Raw genomic sequence first — 26,120 nt, 5'->3', positions numbered from 1 at the left:
TTTTGATGGAACTGATCTGAAAAAAACCCCACATTCTCAAAGCAAAAGTTTTTTGATAACTCACAGCCATATGACAGAGCATACAGCAAGTCTATCAAAGGCCATATAAAGAAGCATCAAGAATTATATTTGCTGAAGAAACATTGTGTGTCAGAAGCAACATGGAGATATTGTAAGGATTTTACACAGCTGGGCCCTGGTTTTCAGAGAATGTCTGCACTGAGTATACTTGGTTCAAGAAAATGCTCATAAGCAGGTAACATCTATCAGGCTTAAACTGACTCACGAAGCATGAATAAATACTATTAGGATTTTATGAAATCTGCATTGCATGAAGATGTGTGCTGAGATTGCATTACCTGTCCTCACAGCTTTTAGGAGGACATCAAACAAGACATCAATGTCATAGCAATTTGAAAGGCTATGGTTCTAGCAGGACAAGTCCTCACACTATTTGTATGAGTAGATCACCAGAAGCTCAGCTCTCAACAGTGACAGCACTGCCCTCTCAGGGGTAAGCTACAGGGCCTTACTGGTGAATTAATAATATCATGCACATTACTTTACCTACAAGTTCTCTATGGGCTAACGGGTGTAAGGACTTTGGAAAGGCACGAAGCAACTTTTCAGATATAAGATGCTAATTCACTCTTTTCCTATCATGTAACTTAGCTCATGAAAATAAAAACGTGTTAAATGAGAGAAGAATATCTCCAATCCACTGCAAACTTTGCTGAATATTTAAATATTTCCATGTATTTCTGCATAGCTAAACTGTTGCTTGTAAAAGCCCTGACATTCTGTGAGACTAACACCATATTTTGATGTGATTTTGAACAGAAACATTGTTCCAGTTCACTAGCTGTTACAGTATAGTCAGGGGAAAAATTATTGCAAGGAAAAGCACATTTTAAAATGTCAGAACAACTGTTAAGATTCTGAATGCAAATTCTGCCTGTTATACTCCAAATCCCCTAAACCACCAAGTGCAGAATCTCTGACTGCAGGGGTGCTTGGCACAATATGTGATTGGGCTGGTGTAGAAAGAGACATTCCACACTTGAGAGTCCTTTTGGAGATTACTTTTAAAGGGAAGAAAACACTGGGAAATTTCCAAAACATATAATGAAAAAATACTGCTGCATAGGCAGGAGCCTTTCTTGCAGAGTAATTTTATACTTTTCAATTAACCAAATACCTTTATTTTCACTGAACAATGAGTGAATCAAGACTTTTATGTCTTTCTCTATTACTTATCTACAAGCATTTCTTTTTAGAGCCTTAAAATTCTCCTGTGCTGATATCTACATTTAGAAATATAAGGATACTGTGTTATATTCACACACTGCTCCTATAAAATGTCAAATAAATAGTGAAGAGATGGCTATATGCCAGATCTGCATCTTACTCTGTAAGAGAGAAAAATTCTGAGCTAAACTGAAGTATATGCTAATACTATAAAAGTACCCTTCAGGTTATAAATCTTTGTGGTTAGCTTCTGCTTTCTTAGTCAACATTTCTAGATGTGCATCCCTGGTCCCTCTTCATTAAAAACTACCAGTCTAAAAATCAGATTACTCATTTGCGGGTCTATGATTTAAGGAGGAATCTAGTAAAACTTATATTAAACTAACTTTACTTCATGAGGACAAAAGGACTGCAACTCTAAAATTCAGTTAAATCAGCTTATCAGTAAACCATAACCTGAACTTCAGCATTTGTCTTCAGGGAAGACAAATGTGACTTTACCAGAACTGAGTAGCCTTATCCACAGTATTCAATCCCTTAAAAATAAAGATTTAAACTCTCCAACTTTTCTTATGAATAAGTATTTCAAGTAGCTGAAATCCAGAAATATAATACCCACTTTCAATTGCCACTGAATTGACAAGGCTAGGGGTAGCCTAGTTACACATACCATGTCTCTGCTTTGGCTATCAGTCTAGGCTGATTTGGAAGCTTGCATCCTTGGAGAAGCTCTCATTTTCTTGGCAGCCAACACCAACAGAAGAAAATAACTTACTAGTTGCAAGACACTGGTGGATTTTTTTCTAAACTTCAACTATTCCAACACAAGTTTTCTGTAACAGATGTTTGTTTTAGAATCTGTTAAAAAATGTTTCAATTCTCAAATTTGTTTTCAAAAAAGAGCCAGAGTAAATATAAGCAATTTGTTTCTTCCATGTTCAAAATACCTCGTGATCTTTTCAGTTGAAAATTTCACTCCCTCTGCCCAGAGCTTCCAATGGGAACATTCAGTACCTAAATTCCCTCCAATTTCTGCTTATACTGACAATGCATCAAGGAAATGCACCTCTGGCAGCAGTATTGGACTTTGACTGGTCTATGTCTATGAGCTACAAGACTCACTCCTGCACAGTGAATGAAAGACCCTCCTCGTACACCAAAGAAAACTATGGAGGGTAGTTCTGACAGTCTGGAGAGAGACCAAGAGTCTGACTGAGGGGCAGACAGTAGAAATCAGGGAAAGGTGGCATAGTCTGAAGAATGGCATGGGCAGAAAAGAGGTATTAAAATTTGAATGTAAAATTGAATATAAAAGCACTTGATATAGTCACTTTATTAGCTGTAACTGTTGCTAGCATCAGCTGCATAAGGATTGGTATTTCCCACGTAAGACTGAGATACTGATAGACACACACTTAATCACAGGGTGTTGTGAACTGGATTTTGTAGACTTCCTTATTCCCACCAAATCCACAGTAATAGGACTGGTTCTAAAAGTGAAAAATACCTTGCAAAACTTATAAGTATACCTTTCCTTTTGTGAAATTTTCATCTCCTTTTCTAATTAATTTTCTTCTGCCAGTATCTCCCAAGGAGCCTTGCAGCATGACATACACATCTGCATCTGTTCCTGACCCAGGGATAGCTCCAGTGGTGATGTAGAGAACATAGATTTTCACTGTGGGGAAAAAGAGAGCAAAGGTTTACCAAACCTAAATCAATTAAAACATATGTTATTTAATAAATTACTTGTATTATATTTTCAATTTTCATCCTATCTGGAGTGATCAGAGGACCAAAATATAGTGTAATGCTTGGAAAAGCACATAGATGCATTGTAATTAGAATTTAAGAGCAACTATTATAAAGAATAATAAGCTAAATAATTTGAGTGGGCCTGAAACACAGGCAGAAGAAAAAAAAAAAACACATAACAAGTTGGTATAAAAACATGTAAATAATACTCTTATCACCTCTTGCATGCATTTAAATACATGACACTCAAATGACAAAGTTTCTAGGCTATGAATGATACTAAATCACTCAACAAGTACATCTGTGTTTAGAGCCTCATGGAGGTCAAACAAAGCTAGACTCTGTCAGGAGGAAAGCAACTTTTGTATTTCCTGTGGATCATGGTCCAGTCAGTGGCTGTTCACTCTGCACTGCACCAGTTGGAGTTACTGGCCTCAGGAGAGGTGATTACATGTGAAAGAACACTCAGTGTGAACACACAACCCTTCAGCTGAGCACTCCTTGAAAGGCTGCTTATGTAAAATTCCTCTTTGTACTCCCAGAGAAATGCATAACACAATGGTGATATGGCCCCTAAAATAAGAAAGAGAGCACATCTCCAAAACATTCAATTGAAAAGCAAAAAAAAATGTGGGGAGAGGTAAAGAAAAAGTACCTGTCCTCATGTTAAATGGTCCTCAGAAAAAGGAGCAGCATTTTAAAATATTTAAATATTTGTGTTCTTCCAGAAAGAAATAAATCTAAGAAGTATTTAAAAGCAAAGAACTCTACCAGTGAATTTCCCATCAATACTTTTTCAAATTCACATTCAAAAAGCTTCTGCCTAAGTGCTTTGTTTGATACTAACTTTGAAAGCCCAGCAAAAGAGGCAAGAATATACAGATTACTTCTGTGCTTGATCTAAACCTTTAACTCCTGGAGTAGCCTCGGATATTATCATGGTAGAATATTCATTTAGGATAAGAGTTCTTCCATTCTTCTCAGACTTTGGTTATAGAACCGCGTAAAAAACAGAACAAACTAAACATATCTAGTCTTGAGGGGACCAAGTCCCAACTCTGATGGAGTTGGATGACATGCAACTGCTGGGTCACAGAAAAAGAATGTCTGCAATTCTAGACAAACAGCAAGAGATCTGTTTGGGCCGGGGGGGTCATGGATCTCCTTGTTGCTTGAAATTACAGGACAAGAGTTACTCCTCTGTATTTCCCTTGCTCAGTCTGTGCAAGAGTTTCTCCTCTGTGTTTCCATTGCTCAGTCTGTGAGGGAACCCAATCATATCACTGAGTAAAAGCTAAACTCTGAGTACTGTTCAAAGCCCTTTTAAAAGCTTCAGTGCCATATGCTTGCTCTTTTATGTGTCACAAACTGATACCAATCAGACTTGAGTGCACAATGCTCAGTTTTAGGATCTAAGATACTGGTTTTAAACATTGGACTGGACTGGACCTAGCCATGCATCATCAGGCAGAAATTAACAGAAAATATCTGCAAAATCCTTTGCAGGTACTGCTCTGAAAATTGGACATCATCACTGACCAAATCTCTCCCAGTGTTTCCAATTTGTGACAAACCTGCTGGAAAAGGAGACCCAGGTGTGAGAACCGGAAGTTCAGACACTCTTCCTCCTTCTTCATCGGCAAAGTTATGACAAAATGGGAATTCTAGAACATTTTTAGTTTCTCTGTGTTGAAGCTTTACCTTAGCAAAGAAATAAAAAGAAATAACTTCAGCATCTGTTATGCTCTAATGCAAACTATAGCAAAAGACAAACTATTAAACAGCTATGATATATAATTTCAAAATTTTAAAATAAGACGAAATATTTTTTTCTAAAATGCTTTTGAAAACAGCCTTTTAAATGAGAAGGAATACATATCTTTCCCAATTAAAGGTAATTAAAATGTTGTCAACATTATTGCTGCAGAGACTGCAGTGAAGGAAAAAAAAATATTTGAAATTGTTCAAAAAGTTTCCTTTCTGTAACCCATTCATCCAGCATATGGAAGAAAAAGAAGTGTTGATATGGGCACATTTCAGCTTGTGAGAAATGTCAATATGCCACAATATTTTTCAGCACAGAATGTTTTCTTATTCTAAGTAACAGGAGAAAGAAAAAGGAATGTTTCTGGGAAAAACTGAAATATAGAAATTAAGAATGCTTTCTGACATGTATATATATATATCGATACATATGTATCACTTGAATATATAGAGTTTGGTACCAATTTCAATTTCTATGAAATTCTGTGTATAAACTAAGAAAATGGTGATCCTGAGCTAAAAAGCTTCTTCTTTCTATAAGAAAACATGTTTTAATAATGAGATATCTTACACTATGGTACTACCAGCTACACTGAGATAAATTCCCATTTTCTAAAGTATTTAAACCTAGAACTGACAACATATTTGAAAATACTTTGTAGGTAGTAATTATGCTTTAAAAAGGGCACGTATAATTCACTCATTTAAATTCTTCATGACCTAACTCACTAAAATGTCCAAACCTTTAAGCTAGTAAGCAAATCCAGCTTTGGTTAGGAATTGTCACTGGGAGATGGTAGCATTATTTTGTCTTCAAAAGACTCAGTATTTTTCATTATGACAGACACACTGAAAAGAGTTTTTTAAATGCACTGTGAAGTATAATGCTAGCACAATTTTCCTTTCATAATAATATCTACATTCCTGAACATGTTATTGAAACTCAGATTTCATTTACTGTGTTTTATTTCTTCAAGAAGTGAAAGAAGCAAGAATGAAGATATTAGCATGCTGCAGAAATAAGGCATACCTTAATTAATTTTGTTCTAGGCGTTATTTTCTAATTATTTCAATTTCCTCAAAAAATCACGATTATTATTTTGAGTTATGGCGATAACAATGATGTCTGAATCTAAATATGGCATTCAACCAACTACACCTGCATTTATTTTTGATAGAATGCAGAAATCTCAGACTTTCTGGAGGTGCAATCTTGTAAAATCAAAACAAAATAGCATAGAAATGACCATGGTGATTCTAACCAGCAGTGTAAATACACTGCTACGTTGTCTTTAATAATATATTATTATCCACATATATCCTATATTATTAGATAGATATTATCCACAACCTCCTATACCAACCTAGTTATTTTACACAAGGATTCAGCCAGTCCTGCTATAAAAACTATGGAATAAGAGGAAATGTCTTCCTAAAACCCACATAATTGACATGTATCCCAAAGCAGGGAAATCTATAATTTGTTTCTCTACCTCTTCCTACCTAAGGTAAGTGTGCATCTTTTCCTTTATTTATATAAATGATGCTGATTTCTCTTAAACTGAGCTTTGAGTGATTGTTCTGAGCTAATGAAGTAAAGCAGACTAATAGATGTCACTGTTTTCAACTGCCAGTTTCTATTCTGAAATTTTTCCTGTGATTTACTGTCTTCTACAATACTCCAGAAGCAGTCTTAATTTTGATAGATTTGTTGCATTACTATTTCATCTGGCTATGAAGATGAAATTAACAACCTGCCTACCATTTAAATGTCAGGGAGTTCAGCTCAGTAATATCATGTATTGGAAAGGAAAATTATTTTTTCCAGTTTTTAATAAGAATAAAATAGAAACATTAATGGACAAAAGCATGTCTGCAATTTTAAAGAAGATTAATCTTTCCTTTAGAATTGTTTTTATTTTTCCAGCATAAGAAGATGAAGATATTTTTTCATATAGTGAAATGCCACAGCAATTTCAGTGTGATGTCAGGTTTTAGCTGGATATCAGAAGAAAGATTGTCACTTTTGCTATTCAACTCTTTTTTTCACATGCCAACTTAAAAGGCAGATAGTTTCATCAAAATGCATTTCTAGTGTCTGCCTTAATTATTCGCCATGGATCACTGACTCTACAACATGTAACAGCCAAGCTGAAGTTATGTAAATACTGTAATGTATGCCAGTGAGTACAGTTCTGAAAAGACATCACTTGATATGCTACAGATGATGGCACATCTGTATATATGGCTCTCCAGAAATCGATCCAAGTTCATAAGATTTTTGTTATCCATAGCTATCCTAGTGTTTTGAACAGTCTCTGAAGTTAGTACTCTACAACTGTTACAGCTTCTGTAAATTAAAAATTTAGCAATCTCAGACAGGACTGAAAACTGTAAGAAATAACAATAGAATATGGAAAGCAAAAAAAAAATATATATAATAGAGACGCAATAAATAATTGCTTTAGGTTTTAATTTTTACCTCACGGCAATGCCAAGTCTCTCCTTCTCCAGCTTCTTCAATTTCTAGGCGAACTTTGAATATAGTATTAAATTTCTTACTTAGTTCAATAGAAGTCTCATAAATCTGCTCTTTTTTAAGGGATCCTTTGGGGAATATGACTGAAGTACAAGTTCCTTTTTCACCACATACTGTTAGAGACATTTTAGGGTTCATGGAACTAGAAGAAATATCACTAGTTGTGACGTGGATATCCCAAGTCCCTGTTGAAATAAAACAGCATAAAAAAATTAATGGGTTTTGCTGAATATCCAAAATAATACATCAATTTGTAGTAGGCTGAGGTAGTGAGGGACTAGCAACCCATTCCCACCTTTGTGCAGAGCTCAAATACCGGCACATAACAGATTCACTCACTATTATCAATTTAGTGAAAAGCAAATTTGGACATCAGTGCTTTCATAGTGGTAGCTGATACTTTAGAGATGTGCCAGTCCAAGAGCAACATGCAGATGAGATTGCCAGTTCACCATTAGAGACTTGTGACGAGCCATGACAATCTGCTGATTTCTTCCCCTGGCCCTTATAAGTATCTCCTGGTGATTTTAAATATTTTTTTGCACTAGTCACCATTCAAAAGCAGCATATTTTTTACAAGATACTACTGGTTATCAGGTTTGCTTTTGGTCGGGGAATATTTGCGTTTTAACTTTTTGGGAATTTACTTAAATGAACATGTTAAAATATGCTCTATACATACTATAAGAATATGGTGGTGAGATCATATGGTTCAGCGCTTGAAAAGGAATATTTTTATCATACCTCACCACAATTATCATGACAGCAAAGTACAAAACTTTATCCATTTCTTCTGTGAAGAAGTAATGTTTGCTGAGAGATTAAAAATAGTCCTATATACCATCACATAGATTTGTCTACTTTAGGGACTCAGGAAACACTCCAGGAGAATTTTCACTAGGTCTTTTTGAAGCATTTAGTCACTTAAGCACTAGAGATGAATTGACAGATCCCTGAAGTCTCAGAATGTCAGGTGGGCTCCTAAGTAACTTCTGCAACTTTATATGGAACAGATATTTGGTTAAAACTTCAATAAACAAGACAGTTTTGAAGATCAGAAACTCCATCCAAAAAATCTCACTGATTTAGCTAACTTTAATATTTGAATTCATGTTAATAGAATATATGGAAAATTCAGGGTTATCAAAGTCATGGTTTCAATTTTAAAAAATTGTGAAAATCAGAATTTTTGGTCACCTGGGCTACTGCAGAATTGAGCAGAATTTTTTTAATAACATGACTTAGCTCTGTTTATGCAAAGTGAGACAAAGTATGATAATATCAAATAGCTATTTTGTAAAACAGGTTGTTTTACTTTGAGTAATGGAATCAGAGACTCCTGGAGTTTATGTCCATAAACTCCAGCTTCCTACCTCAGCTTCAGAATGCTCAGTCATCTCAGCTTCTTAACCACAACAGGAAAGTCCTTGTCTCCTACTATAACTAATGCGAATAAAGGTTTATTGCTTTAGATCAGGTGAGGATCTGTACCATAAATCCAGCACTTGTTGACATAAAAATTTAATACTCACCATCTGTAAAATCATCTAAAATAACTTCAGCGTTACAACTTCATGAATAATCCTAAATCTATTTTCATGCCTATGAACATTAAATGTAAATGAAACCAATGATATCTGTGAAAAAATGGAAGTCAAATGAAAATTTATCACATCCCATGTGATATAATTTAGGATATTTTACCTCTTTATTACTGAAATACTTGGCCTTAAACTATCAGTATATAGCTGCCCAGGAATGGAAGGACTGTTGGATAGTACAGCGCCATATGCTGCTATAACACATAAATTAAATTGTATAATTTCTGATAAATTTGTTAAAATTCAATTTAAAAGCAGCTTCCTTCCTTCTCCTTAGTTAAGTATAAAACAGTGTATTGGGTTTGCGTGACCATGTTTTGGTAACAGGGGAGCTTCAGTGATGGCTTCTGTGAGAAGCCATTAGAAGGTCCCCCCTGTGCAGCAGAGCCAATGCCTGCTTGCTCCAAGACAGACCCACCCCTGGCCAAGGCTGAACCACCAGTGATGGTGAGAGCACCTCTGGGATAAGGTATTTAAGAAAGTGAGGTGGAAAGACTTGCACAGTTGTAACTGGAGAAGAGTGAGAAAATGCAAGAGAAATAATTCTGCAGTTCCTCAGGTCAGTGCGGAAGGAGGGTGAGCAGAGATTCCCCTGCAGCCCATGGTGAAGACCATAATGAGGCAGCTGTGTCTCTATGGCCCATGGAGGTCCACAGTGGAGCAGAGATTCATCTACAGCCCATGAGGGATCCCATGATGGAGCGGGTGGATGTCCAAAGAGGATGTGACCTCATGAGAGCCTGCACTGAAGCAGAATCCCAGCAGGACCTTATGGCCTCATGGAGAGAGCCTGTGCTGGAGCAGGTTTACTCCTGCTTCATTTCCTGTCCTGCTACACAACTGGATGGGAGGAGGTAGAGAAAACTGGGAATAAACTTTAGCCCAGGAAGAAGGAGGAAAGGTGTTTATAGATTTGGGTTTAATTCTCATTATCCTACTCTAATTAAGCTAATTTCCCCTAGTCAAGTTTGTTTGGTCCACAGCAGTAACTGCTGAGTGATCTGTCCGTGTCCTTATCTTGACTCATGAGCCTTTTGTTGTCTTTTTTTCCTCTTCTGTCCAGCTGAGGAGGGGAAGGATGAACAGCCTTGATGGGCACCTGGATCTAGCCAGGGTCAACCCAACACAGAGTGCAATGCTAAAAATCTAATATTTCTTTGTTTCTTTCTCAGAAATCTTTTCATTCTCTTCGAAAGGCATTAGTGGACTGCTGAAACCCATTTATTTTTATGACAACTTTGCTAGCTTAAATAACTCTCTTCTCTCCTTGATGTGTGAGCCACCACTAATTTGATAGATCACTACTGCGTCCATTTTGAGCATTTCATTAGCTATTCTGAATCTGTCACTTTTTTCCAATACTCTTTCACAACAAAGAGTTGCCATTTTCTCAGTCATCATATCTTTACAACTAATCCAATTTGATCCAGTCCTTCTGGACAGAGGTGGCCACAATTACATACAGCATTGCTGGTGAAATATCACAATTTCTCTGCAAAGCCAGTAATCCACTTTGATTTTCACTGATAATGCCTACATACACTGTGGGGTCACAATAACCCCATAGCCATGTCACATTACTGCTTCAAAATTATCCTGTGATCTTATAACAAACCCAGGTATTTTTAGGGTCCTTTTGCTGATGAATTTGTGTAGCAGAAATCGTTACAAATCACGGCAGTACAGTTTCTGGACCCTTAGCTACTATTTAGTTCCTAATTCTTAAAAAAACCCAAAACAATTGAAATTAGGACCACGTATCAGAATTGAGAGCTCAAATAGCTAGTTGAGTTTACACCTAATTGTATACAAGCTGCTTGCCACAGAATTCTGTTCAGTTCCTGTCCTTCATTTCTCAACCTTTGCATCTCCTGATAGCACTCCCAGCTTTGTAGCAACAAAAGATCTCATTAACATACTCATTGTCTCTTCTTCAGCTCTTTACAATTCTTCCTTTTACTACTACTTTTCACTTTCTTGTAATTACCTAATAATTTGCAATAAAGAAAATAAAATTCAGATTTAGACAAAATTTAGACAGATTCAATGTCATTCCATTTGTCTTACTGCAAAATATTTCTGTCGTATCTTCTTGTGTTACAGTCTATCTTTAGTAAAGTCATGGTGCATTCCTTCTAATTATCTATTTGCCCCTATTGTCTCAACTATTAATTTCTTCAAAAGTGTGTTACAATGATTTTCCTGTGAACAATTACTAGGTACATAGTCACCTACATTATGCTTTCTATTCTTTAGGTGGAGGCATTATGTTTGCTGATGTTAAGTCTTCATAAAATTGTTTTAAATCCTTGCTATTAGACCTGCCACTGGACTAACAACTACCCTGATTATCACTGCTTGAGTAAATGGAACTAAAAGTTCCATTTGTGTTTCAGATTTTCTGATTTCCAGTAAGCTCATCCCATTAGTAGCTGCTTTTTGCTTCCCTGGCCAACATTATGGTTCCTTAATGAGAAGAGAGACAAGGTATTCCATTTGTTTAGGGATTATACCTATATGATCTTCAGTCTGCATTTTATTGTTCATAAATAGTTACTCACCTTTGAAGGTTCTTTTAATGAGTAAAGGGTTGAAGAGCCATTACCGTTTGTTTTACTTATTTTACAAAATTTGATTTAGCTTGAAATTTAGTAAGTTCCGTGGTATCCATCTGACCCCTAAGGTATATTGCTCTTTGCTGATTTGTCTTTTATTTATCCATTCTTCCTAGACTCTCTGCTTACTTGTCATATTATTTCTGGATTTATTATGCACACAGACCAAAAATTATTTTCAGTAGATACAGCACTGAGTATTAATAACCATAGACATGAAATTATTATCAAATTTGTACTCAGATTTTGAGGACTATGTCTGTGTGTGGGAAACCAAGGAAGAAAATTGTTTTTACACAGCTATATTCAGACATTAATCAAGGTGCGTAAACAAGGATGCAAGATTTCTCTTGCCTTTCATATTATCAGTGAAGAAAGATGTGACAGATTTTGACCAATCTTGGGCTTCTTCTCTGAATTACCCCCAGGAGACATCTGCCTTGCTCTATGGACTATGTAGGACACCTATGGATTACTTAATAGAGACCTAGAATACATGCAGTGGTGAAATACAGCTATTTCTTGTTCTGAAATTGTCACTACTCTAGCTGCTCATACTTTGCTTATATTTCCACGATTTTCTGTTATTCTGTAATATCAGTAACATTATTTCTGTTTTCTTAGATGATATGAGATATTCACAAGTGGACTAACTATAGATAACTAAATATGAGGATGTAATCTATTAGTTTTATCTGCAACTATGTATAGTATAAAATTCTCTGAACATAAAAGGAAATATGCAGGATCATGGAAGTTAATAGAGATTAAAATGGCTGATACAGAATGCAAACTCACACCTTCAGAGTAGTTAAAACTTTACATAGCTTGGTCTATCAGTTCTGATTCAGTTTTCATAAATGGACCCAAACCAGCATTTTACACCTCTTCAAGAAAGACACATGAGAGAGCTAAAAAATACAGTATCCTGGCAAAGCACGTTTTCAGTGTCTAAGTTGTTTCTGAATTTTGGTTTTTTGTTAATTAAACAGTTTGAATAGAATATTGACTTCAGGTCAACTAACTGTTGGCAAGAACTTGTGCCATTGATATAAGTAAAAAAGAAAACTGCAAATAAAAGCAAATGCTTTCTGCAAATATATGAACATAAGGGAAAATCACATTCTGCTAAAAGAGTTTTTGTATCTCTTGTGATTCCATCACTGTTGCAGGAGCCTTCTGCTCCGCACTGAATGCCATATGGAACAACCTACTTCTTTCTGCTTCAGCTTTTTTCTAACCTCAAATAAAATCATAGTACCTTCATTGCCTTTGTCACTTAATATCTCCCTTATGCTCTAGTTTTTCTTCCCTGAGCATTTTAATTGTATTTACCATCTCAGGAAAGTGTTTGGAGAGACAATTGGTGTGAGAGAGGCAATTCACATTCAAGCTATACTGTTTCTGTAGTTTGGTTTTAGCCTTAAAAATAACAAAAAAAAAAAAATTGATTACATTTAAAACCAAAGCTGGAAGGAGTTTTGAGGATCTTGGACCTTACCATAAATCTTTCCTGTCAATACTCCATTCCTGACTTTTCCAAGAAGTTTCAATGTTCGTTCCATCTGTGCATCACCAACTCCACTGTCTAACCATTGCTGGCAAAGAAATACATATTGTTCTTCAGTCTTGCCTGATTCATGGATGACAACTTGGTCAAGGTACCATCCAGCTCCATAACCCACATTATGATGCTCAACAAGCACTTTGCTTAACTGTCCAAGGTCTACTGCTCTAATTTCAGAGTTACAAACCTGAGAAGATAGAGGCAAAAATAATAGCAAACTGATTAGACCATATATCTTTTCTTCTGTCTTTGAGAAGTTTGCATTTAGAAAGACAAATTCCTTTCAATGCTGAAGTATCTTTCTCTGAGAATAAGCAAAGATGTTATAGGCTGACATTCATATTTGGAGAACCCGTTCAGAAACTATGTGGATCCTTGAATATATACATTTTCTCTTCATCATGATCACTGCAGTGCAGGTTTTATTACAAAAAACATCCCCTTGTTTCGGGTAGAAACAAACTTCTGATCAAAAAACCTAGAGAAAGCTCATGAAAATTGAAGTTCAACTAATCCCTCATAAAGGAAACAAAGGGAGTTCTTCAAGTTACCAGGACAGACCTGGTAACTTAAATTTCTGTTTAGAAAAGGCATTTTATTTTAAAACATTTTCAAGTATTTTACATTCTAAGACGCCCTATTATTCAAATAGGAAATGTTGTATTATTCAACTCTGAACAGAAATACTGTGGATGACTATGTAAACAAAGGAAGATACTGACATTAGAAACTATAACTAAGGCTGTACACGCATACAGGCAAGAATTGATGTGCTCCTCGGATGTAAATAGACATCTGTTTAAATATTGCTACGGCTACCAGTAAACAAAAGCTAAATGGCAGCTGCACTAGTGCATGTTGGGATGAATAAATTATGTGAGTGAGAGAATGAATGTGTTCTGTGCAAGATAATGTAAGTGGGTGGGTAGATACATGGCCATGTGTGTGGGTGACATTAAAAAAACCCCAGATGGATAGTGGAAACAGACGCTATAATTTTTATTTGTTGCCAACCAATTTGCCACCAGGCAGGAAAAAGGATGAGGACCAGAAAGCAATGAAGGAAGAGATGATTTTTAGAACGAATTATGTCACCTCGTCCATTCTCCTGTCTGTGTCAGACTATTCTCCACAATGTGATCAGAAAAAGAAAACATCCAAGTTATTATTCCTATCACTGCCTTAGGACTTCCAGCATTCATACCTTGTTATATCCACAATATCCTCAAACAGTTACCATGGCAAGTGATACCCCTGCATGTAAGTATATGTAGCCCAAAATAAGATCTAGCTGGGAGGAACATCTTGCAAATAACTTTTTGGGAGTACTCATTGCTTTTTAATTTTATTCTTTGTAGTTCCAAGCCAAATATAATTTTCCTGTCAGTCTACATGACCTTTGACTTAGAGGAAATATCCTGTATTGCTAACACTCATGTTCCTTCACAGCTAACTCTAATTGAGAAAGGGACCTATCATTAGTTTCATTCTTTGTGATAATAATTAACATTCATTAGACAACAGTGGTCATAATCACCCATTGTTATCAATGAATTCTCATAATAATACATTAAATTGCCTACTCCCTCAGCATTAGTAAGAATGTACTTTTGGTTGATGACATTACATTTCTTTTTTTTCCCTTCAGTATAAAGACATTTGGAACTCATTAAACAAACTACTGGAAGTACAATTAATGAAAGCCAAAAGGATTTTATTTAAACTGTTTTGCAAACCCATTTTAATCTGTTTTGTTACACTTGGTTGAAATTTTCTGTCTTCCTAGCTTTTCCTTATATTCGTGTTCTTTACCAGTCAAGAGAGATTTTTTTTTTTTTGTATCTCAAGTTTCCTTAACTTTGTTTTCTTTGCCTGTACATTCCACATTTTTCAGGGATATTGCTGACATAATCTTGTCTCTCAAGACAGTTTGCCCTTTACATTCCTTTCTTTCACCTTCTAGTGTTAGAACCTCTCATTAAAACCCCATTCCAACTTTTTTATTGATGTACTTCTATGTAAAAGGAATGTAAGACTGGTAGTAGTATTTTAAATTGCAAATCCATCTAGTCCATCTAGTATAGTGTTGCCAACAGCTACCACTAACAGATTTCTGTGGAAGAGTTGAAAAACAGGGCAAATATATAGAGATGCTTCTTGAATTATAAAGTCTCTCAGCCTTTTTCAATTTGTGGTTCAGAGATTGCTTGAGCCAGAGATTACGTCTTTGCATTTAACAGTCTTGGTGGAAAGTTGTCTTCCATGACAATGTGCAATGGCTTTTTGCACCAATATGTCTTTACCATCTGCAACATCTTGTGCCAGAAAGTAAAATGCATTAATTACACATTAGCAAAAAGCCAACTCCTTTTGTTTTGAATCTGCCACCTGCACACAACATTGAATGCTCCTGAGCTCTTTTATTTCACAAAGAAATAGAAATGTTTATTTTCTCTATGTCATTTTATATCTTTTATCTCCCTCACCTTTCCTCTTATCATCATCTCTTTTCCAGACTAAGCCATATATGTTTGCTTCACTGCTCTTTGTGTGGAAGATATTTCATACCACTTGACATTCTTCTTGCACTTTTTAAGTGAATCAACAAAACACAACATCTATTATGCATCTGTACTAGTGAATATCTTTGGAAGCATGACTTTGTTTTCTGCCTTGAAGTGGCTGGATTTTTTGGGTTTGTTTTTGCTTTTTTAAATAATTTCTAATAATTTTTTGTTCTGTTTTCCTTTTGCTTTCCTTCTACTGAGATGATATCCTACTACTTTCATATTTCAGTGCCCATCATTTTGCATGCAAATTTAGGGGGTTATTCCTCCTCACAGACACTGCTTTTCATTTAGCTACAAAGAATTTAATCTGCCATTTTATTACCCATTCACTGCATATGAGGTTCTTCTGCAGTCTCTGCCACCAGTTTTAATATTTGTTACCTTAAATAGCTCAGTATGGTCAGAGCATTTTGCCATCCCACTGCTCAACTCTTTCCCAGGAACCTATCCAACAATGAAGAACCTGAACACACAAAATACCTAAACTGAAGAACACTTTCATTGTCTGCAGCACAAAAACTGCTCCCTGAAAACAAAGGATCTGCTTGGGAAGACACTCAGCACTCTGCAGCTCAGCATAGTGCCTGTGAATTCTTTATGACTAAGAGCTGTATCACTGACTCTGTATTAACATCCAGTATGAAATGCCGTGTGAATTATTTCTTTTTAGACTTCTTTTCCAGATTATGTTACTGACCATGTGCCTTTACATTTTTGATTAACCCTTCTAGTTGTCCATAAACAATTGCCCTCAGAAATGCCAAAGATTAACCTGTATTTTTAATAATATTATCCAGACAATCAACATCATAAAGTTCTTCCTATATTGTTATAGCACAGTTTGGACTAAGACAGCAGGATTCTGAAAGAAAATGGCATCTGAAAAAATAGGAAGTAGTATTGAAGAGTCAGAACAACATATAGAAAAGACTAAGTAGGAAGATTAAAGATACATTCTTCTTTGCAAAGAACAATGCAGCAATACAAGTATACAGAGGGTAGAGGTCTATAAAGCGAGGGAGAAGCAAAGAGAAGGTGACATGGAATAAAACGTTCACCATGTCTTCCAAAGGAAGATGTGAAATGAGATTTAAGTAGTATGTGAAATTTTAGTTTTACTCAGGTAGCAGATCAAGTGCAATTAAATTGACACAAGACACTGTGGATTCTTATCAGGTCTATAGAAGAATTTGTACAAATTCATGGAAGAAGAAGTATCAATTACTAGAGTATGACTCTGGAACAAAATGATGTGGCTGGTTTCTAAGTTTCTAAGCTCAAGAAGGCATAATAAATCTAGTGAAGGAAGAGTTAAGTGCAAGGCTAGGAAAGCAGTGGAACAGGTTGCCTAGGAAAGTTATGGCATCTCAGGCATGAGAGAGCATAAGAAACAGTTTGAAAACATGCAAAGGATTCTGCTTCATTGTACAGGATGAATTGATCTAGTGCTCTCAGTTCAGGGTATGGGAGAACATGCTGTGTAGATATAATCATTAATATGGTAATAAGCAAAGGTTAACCAGAAAATCTCTCATAGGATTTATCTTGAGCAGACAATTATGTTTACAACCAGGTTTACCTGTTTGCAATTTAGCAGATTTATTAACATATAGCAGCTAATACATTTAAAATCTTTCAGCTCTATCTGGGAGGATTAAAAAAAAATTAAAGGAATCTATTTTCACAGAAAATAGCCCTGATATTTCTATACTACCTTCACAAATAGGTGAAAATTAAGCCATAGAATTTCATATATAATTGGATTCAGTTCCAGATTCTAAGAACATTTACTTTTGTAAATGTAAGAGTTTGTGGATTTTAAATTTATTTGTACTCAAACTATTCTTAAACTGGAATCGCAATTCAGGTAAAATGCCTATACTTAGCAAGCAACACATTATTTCCACAGGTTACCAGAGTGTAATATCCATGCTGGTACCTCACAATTGGAAAGAAATATGGTATTAGAAAATAATAAAATTAAATAAATTAAAAAAACAGGTAAGGAAAATGACTCAGTACTAACCTGCCCTCTTTCAAAATGTGAGTGCCCTAGTCTTCTTTTGCAGGAATCTCCCCACTCTCCGAATACTGTGATAAATACATCTGCATCTGTTCCTGATGCAGGCAGTGTTCCTGTATGGACACTGATGAAGTAAAGGACTTCTGCCATGAAAAATCAGTAACACAAGGCATTACCAAATGAGATTATTAACAATGTAATTATCAAACATTATAAACCAATATATTTTAGGTTCAAGATTAATTTCAAGACCAAGGAATTAAGTTATAGGAATTGACATAAATTTTCTGAGTTTCATATAGATTGCTAGCTATCTCACAGCACACACTACAGCATTATGGATGAAATGTCTTTTATGAATCAATGCAAGAATCCATGCTTGCATTACAGAAGGAGAAAATATCCTACTTCTGGATTCTGGAATCACCTGAAAGACTCAGACTGATTTTATCATGCTTTGTAAAAAAAAAAAAAAAAACAGGAGTTCTTGTAGGAATTATAGGTCTTAAATTGAGTTAGGATTTATTAACTCTAACATTTTTACCAAGAAAAAAACACAGACATAGATGATGAAAACCACTTTTTGTTCTGATCGACTGAACTGTGTTTCAATCTCATACTTTGAGAATTATGGCCAACATGATTTAATATGTTCAGCAGATATAGCTCAGCTATTTATACAAATATGCATTGTTATTATTCTTCACAACAAAGGATGACTTGCCATGACTTTTGTCTGATGAGTTATACAGTACATATTCCTTGAGGCAGTATGACAGAGGATTTTTAATGGGTTCTGTGAAGAATTAAATGCTATAACAGACTCTTAAGATATATTTCCATTTGCAGTCTAGCCTCCGGTTAGATACAACATGCAAAAAGTTTTAAATATTTTAACTAAGACTTCTGTTCATAGTGTAATGAATGAGAATTCTTTTCTACATATTTCATAAAATGTAATCTGAACAAAGGAAGATGTTATCATATTTTAAATACAAAGATGAAATGAAATACGGCTTCGGAGACAGAAATGGGGCTTGAAGAAAACCTCAAAAAACCCTGCACTTTCTCTTTGTAATTCATGCCATTATGACTTTGTACCGGCCTTTTTTTAATCTATGAATTAGTCCCTCATTAAGTGTAAATCAGCCATTTTCTGAAAACTGCCATTCAAATACACTAACTGGGCTCTGTGCATTTTTCAGACTTTCGAATTGGTACTTAGTCTAGTGAAAACAATACATGTCAGTTGTTTTAAAACAGAAGAAAATGCTTTAACTAGATACCTGTACACAGCACTTACAGGATGGCCAGGGTATCAGACCAAGCCAGCATAGGTTTAGTAGGGTTAGGTCATGTTTGACCAACTTGGTCTCTTTTTATGACCAGGTGACCCACCTGGTGGATGCAGGAAAGGCTGTTGATGTTGCCTATTTGGACTTCAGCAAGGCCTTTGACATTGTCTCCCACAGCACATTCCTGGAAAAGCTGGCAGCCCGCAGATTGGACAGGAGCACTCTTTGCTGGGTTCAGAACTGGCTGGATGGCCAGGCCCAGAGAGTGGTGGTGAACAGTGCTGCGTCCAGTCCCAGTGGTGTCCCTCAGGGCTCTGTGCTGGGGCCAGTTCTGGTCAATATTTTTATTGATGACATGGACGAGGGGATTGAGTCTTTCATTAGTAAATTTGCAGATGACACTAAGCTGGGAGCGTGTGTCGATCAGTTGGAAGGTAGGAGGGCTCTGCTGAGAAATCTGGAATGGTTGAATGGATGGAAAGAGTCCAATAAGAGGACATTTGTAAGTCCAGGTGCCGAGTCCTGCAATTTGGCCACAACAACCCCCTGCAGTGCTACAGGCTGGGGATGGTGTGGCTGGACAGTGCCCAGGTAGAAAGGGACCTGGGGGTACTGACTGACAGCCGGCTGAACATGAGCCAGCAGCGTGCCCTGGTGGCCAAGAAGGCCAATGGCATCCTGGCCTGCATCAGGAATAGTGTGGCCAGCAGGACAAGCAAGGTCACTCTTCCCCTGTACTCGGCACTGGTGAGGCCACACCTTGAGTGCTGTGTCCAGTTCTGGTCCCTCAGTTTAGGAAGGACATTGAGACACTTGAGCGCGTCCAGAGGAGGGCAACGAGGCTGGTGAGGGGCTTGGGACACAAACCCTATGAAGAATGGCTGAGGGAGCTGGGGTTGTTTAGCCTGGAGAAAAGGTGACTCAGGGGAGACCTTATCACTCTCTACAACTCCCTGAAAGGTGGTTGTAGAGAGGGGGTTGGGGTCTTTCTCCAGGCAGCAACTGACAGAACCAGAAGACACAGTCTTAAGCTGTGCCAAGGGAAATATAGATTGGATGTTAGGAAAAAGGTTTTTCACTGAAAGAGTGATAAAGTACTGGAATTGTCCGCCTGGGAAGGTGGTGGAGTCACCATCCCTAGATGTGTTTAAAAAAAGACTGGATGTGGCACCCAGTGCCATGGCTTAGTTGAGGTGTTAGGGCATGGATTGGAGCTTTGATGATCTTGAAGATCTGTTTCACCCTAATGATTCTGTGATTCTGTGATCCCACAGATTATTGAATGGATAGTTAAAAGTAATTTTGAGTGGTTTTTTAATACATATAAAATGCTTTGCAGTCTTGTGCTTTGTGTTCATCCTATTAGACAATTTACAATTCTGTGTGTATGCATGCATTTGCTCATGTATTTATTTTTCATTTCAATAGCATACCCCTGAGTGGTGGCTGGTCTGGCCTAACCGCAGCAAGCTCTGTCACGGTCTCAGATCCATCTTCTCCAAACAGATATGAAGCTTCAGTGTGAAAGCTCAACTCCTGTTTAGTGTCCAGGTCTTTTAGCTGAAGCTGCAGGCAGAATCAGAGAAAGAAATTAATTTATTTGAATTATTTAATTTCCTATTTCCATCCCAATAGAAACTGACATTTCTTCCTTTTACTAACTCCTGCACACACTTTATAACAGCTATCTGATTCTGAATAACAGTTAGAGCAGCTTCTTCAGGCTGCTAATTCTGCAGCCTGATGTTTATAGGTGTATTCTTCATTGCGTATCACCACAAGCATAGGACCCATTTATAAAGAACCAATGAGAGATACAGCTTAAATTGACCTGTATGTGTTTGCAATTTCAGAATGTCAAATGAATGAATACAGTTACATCAATCTTAATAGCATATGCCCATTTTGCAACAACATTTGCTTTGCTACTTTTTTTTTTTTTTAAATGAATCTCACTATATCTCAGGTAGGATTTTCAAAGTTGGCAGAAATTAGGTGTCCAGTGGCTTTCAGGGCTGCCTGTGGAAATAAGCTATTTGAAGAATGAATTTCAATAGAATGGGCAAGCTTAGGTCCAGCTTCATTCTACTTGGCTTTAAATATTTATTGGAGAGTGAAGAAATTAGGTTCCAAATGTGTGGACTTAGAACATCCAAACCAGCTGAGGAAGCACAGCCTTAGGAGCTCACATATCCCCTCTGAGAGGGTCAAGGTGGAAATCAGATTCACAGGAGGTCAATTCAGATCATATATTCTATCCTAGGTCAGGTTATAAAATACAGAGTAAAAATCTATCAAGTATATGCTGAAACATTTGTGGTAACTATTACATGCAATATTGAACTTCATAAATATTACATGCAATATTGAACTTCATTAACTTCATGTCTGCAACTTTGCAGAAACAGTTTCTTCAGTCTTCAGGATCTCTTTGTCTAGAAATAGCATATCCAAGACATTTAAAACAAAAGGAAACAAAAAGAAACAAAAACTTAATTTCATCAGGACAGTAAGTAACTGGAATTCTTAGGCAGGGATTCCCAAAATTATTGTGGTCACTTCTTTCCAGTACTGAGAGCAGCTGCAATAGCAAAACTTTGTGCTCATCATACAGAATAAATATACAAGTGTTTAGAAATACTGAGTACAGGTTTCCTCAAGCAAAAATCTGTGTGATTCAAATCTCAAACTGCAAGCTTTGAGATGCATAAATATTTATATAATTAAATGAGATAAACTCAATTATTGGGAATTTGACAGTTTCACTCTCCAAAATTTTGTCAGACTGTGTTGTCTTGAATTCTCAGAAATGCAATAACCTAACATTTTCCATTACTGCTTATTTATTCTGTCCAGTGATTTACAAGATTAGTCACAGGGCTTCCAGATGAAAGTAAACAATACACCATAACCATTTCCAGACTTAAACTATTAATTACTTGGATAAAAGGTAGATTTATTTACGTAGTATTAAATTCCACTAAAATTGCAGCCCATTGTTTACAAAAAATAGGGTTTTTTTGCACTTGCAATGACAATTTTTTTTAATATTAAATGTATAACTTCTTCTTATACAAAAATATTTTCCCCTAACTTCTATCAACCCTAAATATCAATACATATCACAAACTCCTATCTGTCTTAAAATTGCACTGAGGTTTATCTGCATGTGCAGGCTGACAGCCTGCAGAAACTGGACTCATAAAAATTAGGTGTGCAGATTTATGTAGACTTTGGCCTTAAAATAAAACTTACCTGACAAATTCTTGCTAGTTCTAAGATTACATCTAAGTGTGAACTTAATCTTCAAATCATACAGTGTTTCTATATTCTAAACAAACATAAAAAATGGGTTTGTATTCTATTTTAGGAAAGACCAGAAACTGGTTTTGAGCAAGAAATAGTACTCATTCTATAGTAAATAACTCTTCAGAAGTTACAGAAAATACATAATTTTTAGCTAGGGTTATTTAATGCACTACAGAATTTTGCAGAAAACTGTAGGAGACAACAGGAAATACTCTGGTAGTTGGAAGACCCCTGTAAACATCAAAATAGAGAAGACAGAGAGTAACAAAATGAACGTAGGGATTTTATCTCCTTTTTGCAGTTTCATCTGTGTTTCTGAGAAACTTCTGGAACTTTGAATATTACTTCTTTCACTTAAAAAGAAATCAAAGAAGGTAATTTTATTTAGCTGAGGCTGGGTTTGACCACTGGTTCACAGAAAGCTTACACATCCTGACTGCTGCCTGTCATTTTTCTGATTCTATACAACATCTCTATTTTTTACTGCACTATAAGAATCCTACTACAGTGAGACCAACTTGTTACATTTTAGATTATGCTTCCATGAATAACTAATTTATAAATATACAATAAATTGGTATTTGATATTATAAGCATATTAATGGCAAAAGCAATAGATGCTCTCGTGGCTTGTGCTGTGGGTTGCACATGCATACAAGAAACTACTTAGATCTATAGCAACCTATTGACTTCTTGTAGATTGCAACAATTTATAACTACTAATAAACCAATTATTAAATGAATTGTGAAGCATTTTAAAGTACAGACAAAAATCACTTAGCATAGGGTTGTTTTGGAAAAGAAAGCAGAAAGCAAACTATTACATTTATGAATATTCTGCCGTGTTTTGTGCCACCAGGTCTGGAGACTGAAGTCTTATATTACATAATGGATATATTAAACATAGTGTCAAAATATTTTTGAATGCTTTATCAAATGGCCTGGGGACGCATATTTAAAATGAGAAATTAGCTTTGCTTACCTATTCTTTCCATTTTTATAGCCTAAACGGAGAGTACAAAATTAGCTGACACAGAACACATTTGGGGAGAAAATGTAAGATAAACTCCTCCTCTATCCCCAGAGGATCTCATAAATTCAGACTCAACATTCCTTTGAGTGCCACAAGCCCATTGACATTTTAGTCTGGAACGCAGCTGTCTCTAGCATTTCCCATCAGAATGGTTTCTGGAGTCTTTATGCATTTAAGGAATCACCTTGATCTTTCAAATCCATAGCAGGGTTAAGGGACTCTGTGGAACAGTTCAGGAAAGCATTCTTCTACTTCAGATTAATTCAGTGCTATGTCCACAGTGGGGTTTTTTGCCCTTGCCTACAGCCAGAGCTCATTGACACAATTTTTCCTTGAACTAACCTTCAAGTTTAAGTATTAAGAATACTTTTAAATTCTAATTCTATTTTAAGATTGACAGCATTAACTCCTTTCTCCACTCTTTTTTATGAGAATTCTTAAAGACGTATTAAACTACAATCAGAGGTTTGAGGCCCACTGATGGCCATACTGCAAAGAATAGACACTGAATATTATCTTAATTGGCTTCCACAGGTTGGTTGGTCTGAGTGTGGAGACTGTCAGGATTTCCATGCAGGAAGTAACATTTCCTAACATCAGCAGGAAACACTGTCTTCCATGTAAGGATGATATGTGCACTGGTTCTGCACACCAGTGAAGAGCTGTAGCAATATGCACTTCAGCAAGTGCAAACAAGGTCAAGCTGCCCACAAAGACATCTGCAAGCTGTAAGCAATCATCTGTAGATACCAGGTAACTGAGACCATCTGTGTCTCAACAGAAGTTATTTACTGTTATGTTGCAAATTATTGCAAGTTCATATGTGTTATATTTGGAATACCTTGCGAAGTTTAATTCCTCTTCTCAAGGATGGACCATGTAACACAAAGGAGACTTTTGTTATATTTCCAATATCACCAATGGTCAACTGTTAAAAAGAAAAAAATTAACTATATGTCATACACAACAGTTTGCATGGCATATTTTAAACCCCAAAAAAAGATAAATACAGCAGGTAATAATATTAGTCAATGAGGTTAGTGTTAGGATGTTGCACACTTATTAAGAGTGCAAGTTAATTTGGACTCACATTTGTATCATAAATTATGTCTATTTTTTACTGAGGGGAATGGTTGCAGAGCACAGGCCAACACAACAAAAGGAAGGAAATATATAACTGAATTCTGTATTTTCAAGGCCAGTTATTTTCCTCTCACTTAATTCAAAGTTAATGGGTTTTTCACATCAAATTTGGCATTTCCTCAAGAGAGTTTTCCTATGTGATATGTTTTGACCCACAAGTGAGAAGCTCTCCAAGCAGTGTTTATTTAAGACATAGAGGTATAAACATTAACTGTGACAAGCAACCAGTACACATAATGTCATACATATTGGCTACAATTCTTATTTTTACTGAAACTATTTGGTAAGACTTGTATGAAGTAGAAAAGAAACCAACCAAAAAGGGAGTATCACTTAGATTTTGAACTTTCTGTGTAGGGGATTTCCCTTTTCTTCCAAATGCAACAACTTGAATGTTAGGAACATCTTCTGGTACTTGTGTGCAGTGCACCCATGTTTGCCATCGTCCTCTACTTTTTGTATCTAAATTTTCCGTGGGAAGAGATGACACAGATGTTTCTGCAGTAAAAGCAAACCTATATTTAGAGCAATATCTTTTATAAGGCAGTATAAACCAAAAGATTATATTGCCTAGTAGTGCTGGATGTAGCACAGGAAATTGAGACAACAAAGCCACAAACCCCTCATTATTCATGTTAGTCCCATGGAGGGGTAGAAAACCAGGCCAGTGGCCTCATGAATCCATGTCACACTCACACAGAGGCCATGCCTCTTCTCTTTGTATTGCTCCAAGGACAGGAGAAGTCCTGCCAGAGGAGAATCTTTCAATACTGCCATTTCAAATTTCTCCATCCCAGGCATAATTTTTTCCCCTTTGTTTACAGAAGGCATGATTCACCTTGGTCCAGGCCTGTGCCCCTCACCATTGGGGTATCAATGCTAAGTTGTTCTTACTGTGTGAAGTAACAAGTTGTGAACTGCTCTGCCATGCAGGAGTGACTCATGGAAATGAAGGACACTTCTGCTTGCACTACCTTTGAGCGGAATTGCGACTTCTACAAAATCTTCCTTGGAGCGTTTATTGATCCATCCATCGTGAAAAAACACATGTGTAGAAAAAGGGTAGAAGACTTCTTTTATAAGAATTTTTTCCAAAAACCACCCATCTGATTGAAAATAAATAGGACATTATTAATTTATACCTTTTAAGCAACAAAATATTCTGTGTATGCAGTCATAAGTTTCTATCTTCATCAAATCAATAAAAGGTTTCTTTTGACAGACTTCTTAAGGAAATAAAACTTATGAAAATATATTGGCTATGTGTATGTGTTTCTATCTGTTCCACTACACTCCAAAATAGTCGATGTTTTTACAGATCTTGTGAAATTAAATGAAGGGATAGATTTGCTGTAATGATCTATTACACCTCAAAGTATGGAAAGGCTTCTGTATGCAATCTCTAGACACAAGAAACCCCAATAGGAAATTATATTATCAATGTCCTAATGCAAAAAGGATCAGGATTTCTATGACATTAGCCATCAGAAAATCCACTCAACCCACAGCTTTCTTTCTGGGGAGATACCATTCTATATAGTAAGGAACAAACCAGATAGTTTTATTTTGATTTGAAACTATGTTTGTTTGGAAACAAAGCATTTGTGGAGTCACATCTCCGAGTCTTGGTAAACTTGGTTACACTCCCAGTCTTGCTG

General features: G+C 36.2%; 1 protein-coding gene across 1 annotated transcript in view; it reads right to left on the bottom strand.

The window, feature by feature from the left end:
• LOC128814067 (lipoxygenase homology domain-containing protein 1-like) overlaps positions 1 to 26,120 on the bottom strand; it is a 132,043-nt gene that overhangs the window by 28,117 nt on the left and 77,806 nt on the right. Inside the window, exons 25-33 of the mRNA XM_053989636.1 lie at positions 25,437 to 25,568; positions 24,779 to 24,960; positions 24,161 to 24,247; positions 20,411 to 20,543; positions 17,686 to 17,825; positions 13,024 to 13,276; positions 7,250 to 7,491; positions 4,578 to 4,704; positions 2,778 to 2,926 (exon numbers count right to left, since the gene is read on the bottom strand). Coding sequence (XP_053845611.1) covers positions 2,778 to 2,926; positions 4,578 to 4,704; positions 7,250 to 7,491; positions 13,024 to 13,276; positions 17,686 to 17,825; positions 20,411 to 20,543; positions 24,161 to 24,247; positions 24,779 to 24,960; positions 25,437 to 25,568 — 1,445 coding nt within the window. The remainder of the gene's footprint in view (positions 1 to 2,777; positions 2,927 to 4,577; positions 4,705 to 7,249; positions 7,492 to 13,023; positions 13,277 to 17,685; positions 17,826 to 20,410; positions 20,544 to 24,160; positions 24,248 to 24,778; positions 24,961 to 25,436; positions 25,569 to 26,120) is intronic.

Source organism: Vidua macroura, chromosome 1, assembly GCF_024509145.1.
Source record: "Vidua macroura isolate BioBank_ID:100142 chromosome 1, ASM2450914v1, whole genome shotgun sequence".
NCBI classification, from domain to species: domain Eukaryota; kingdom Metazoa; phylum Chordata; class Aves; order Passeriformes; family Viduidae; genus Vidua; species Vidua macroura.
This window is presented reverse-complemented; position numbering and strand designations above follow the sequence as displayed.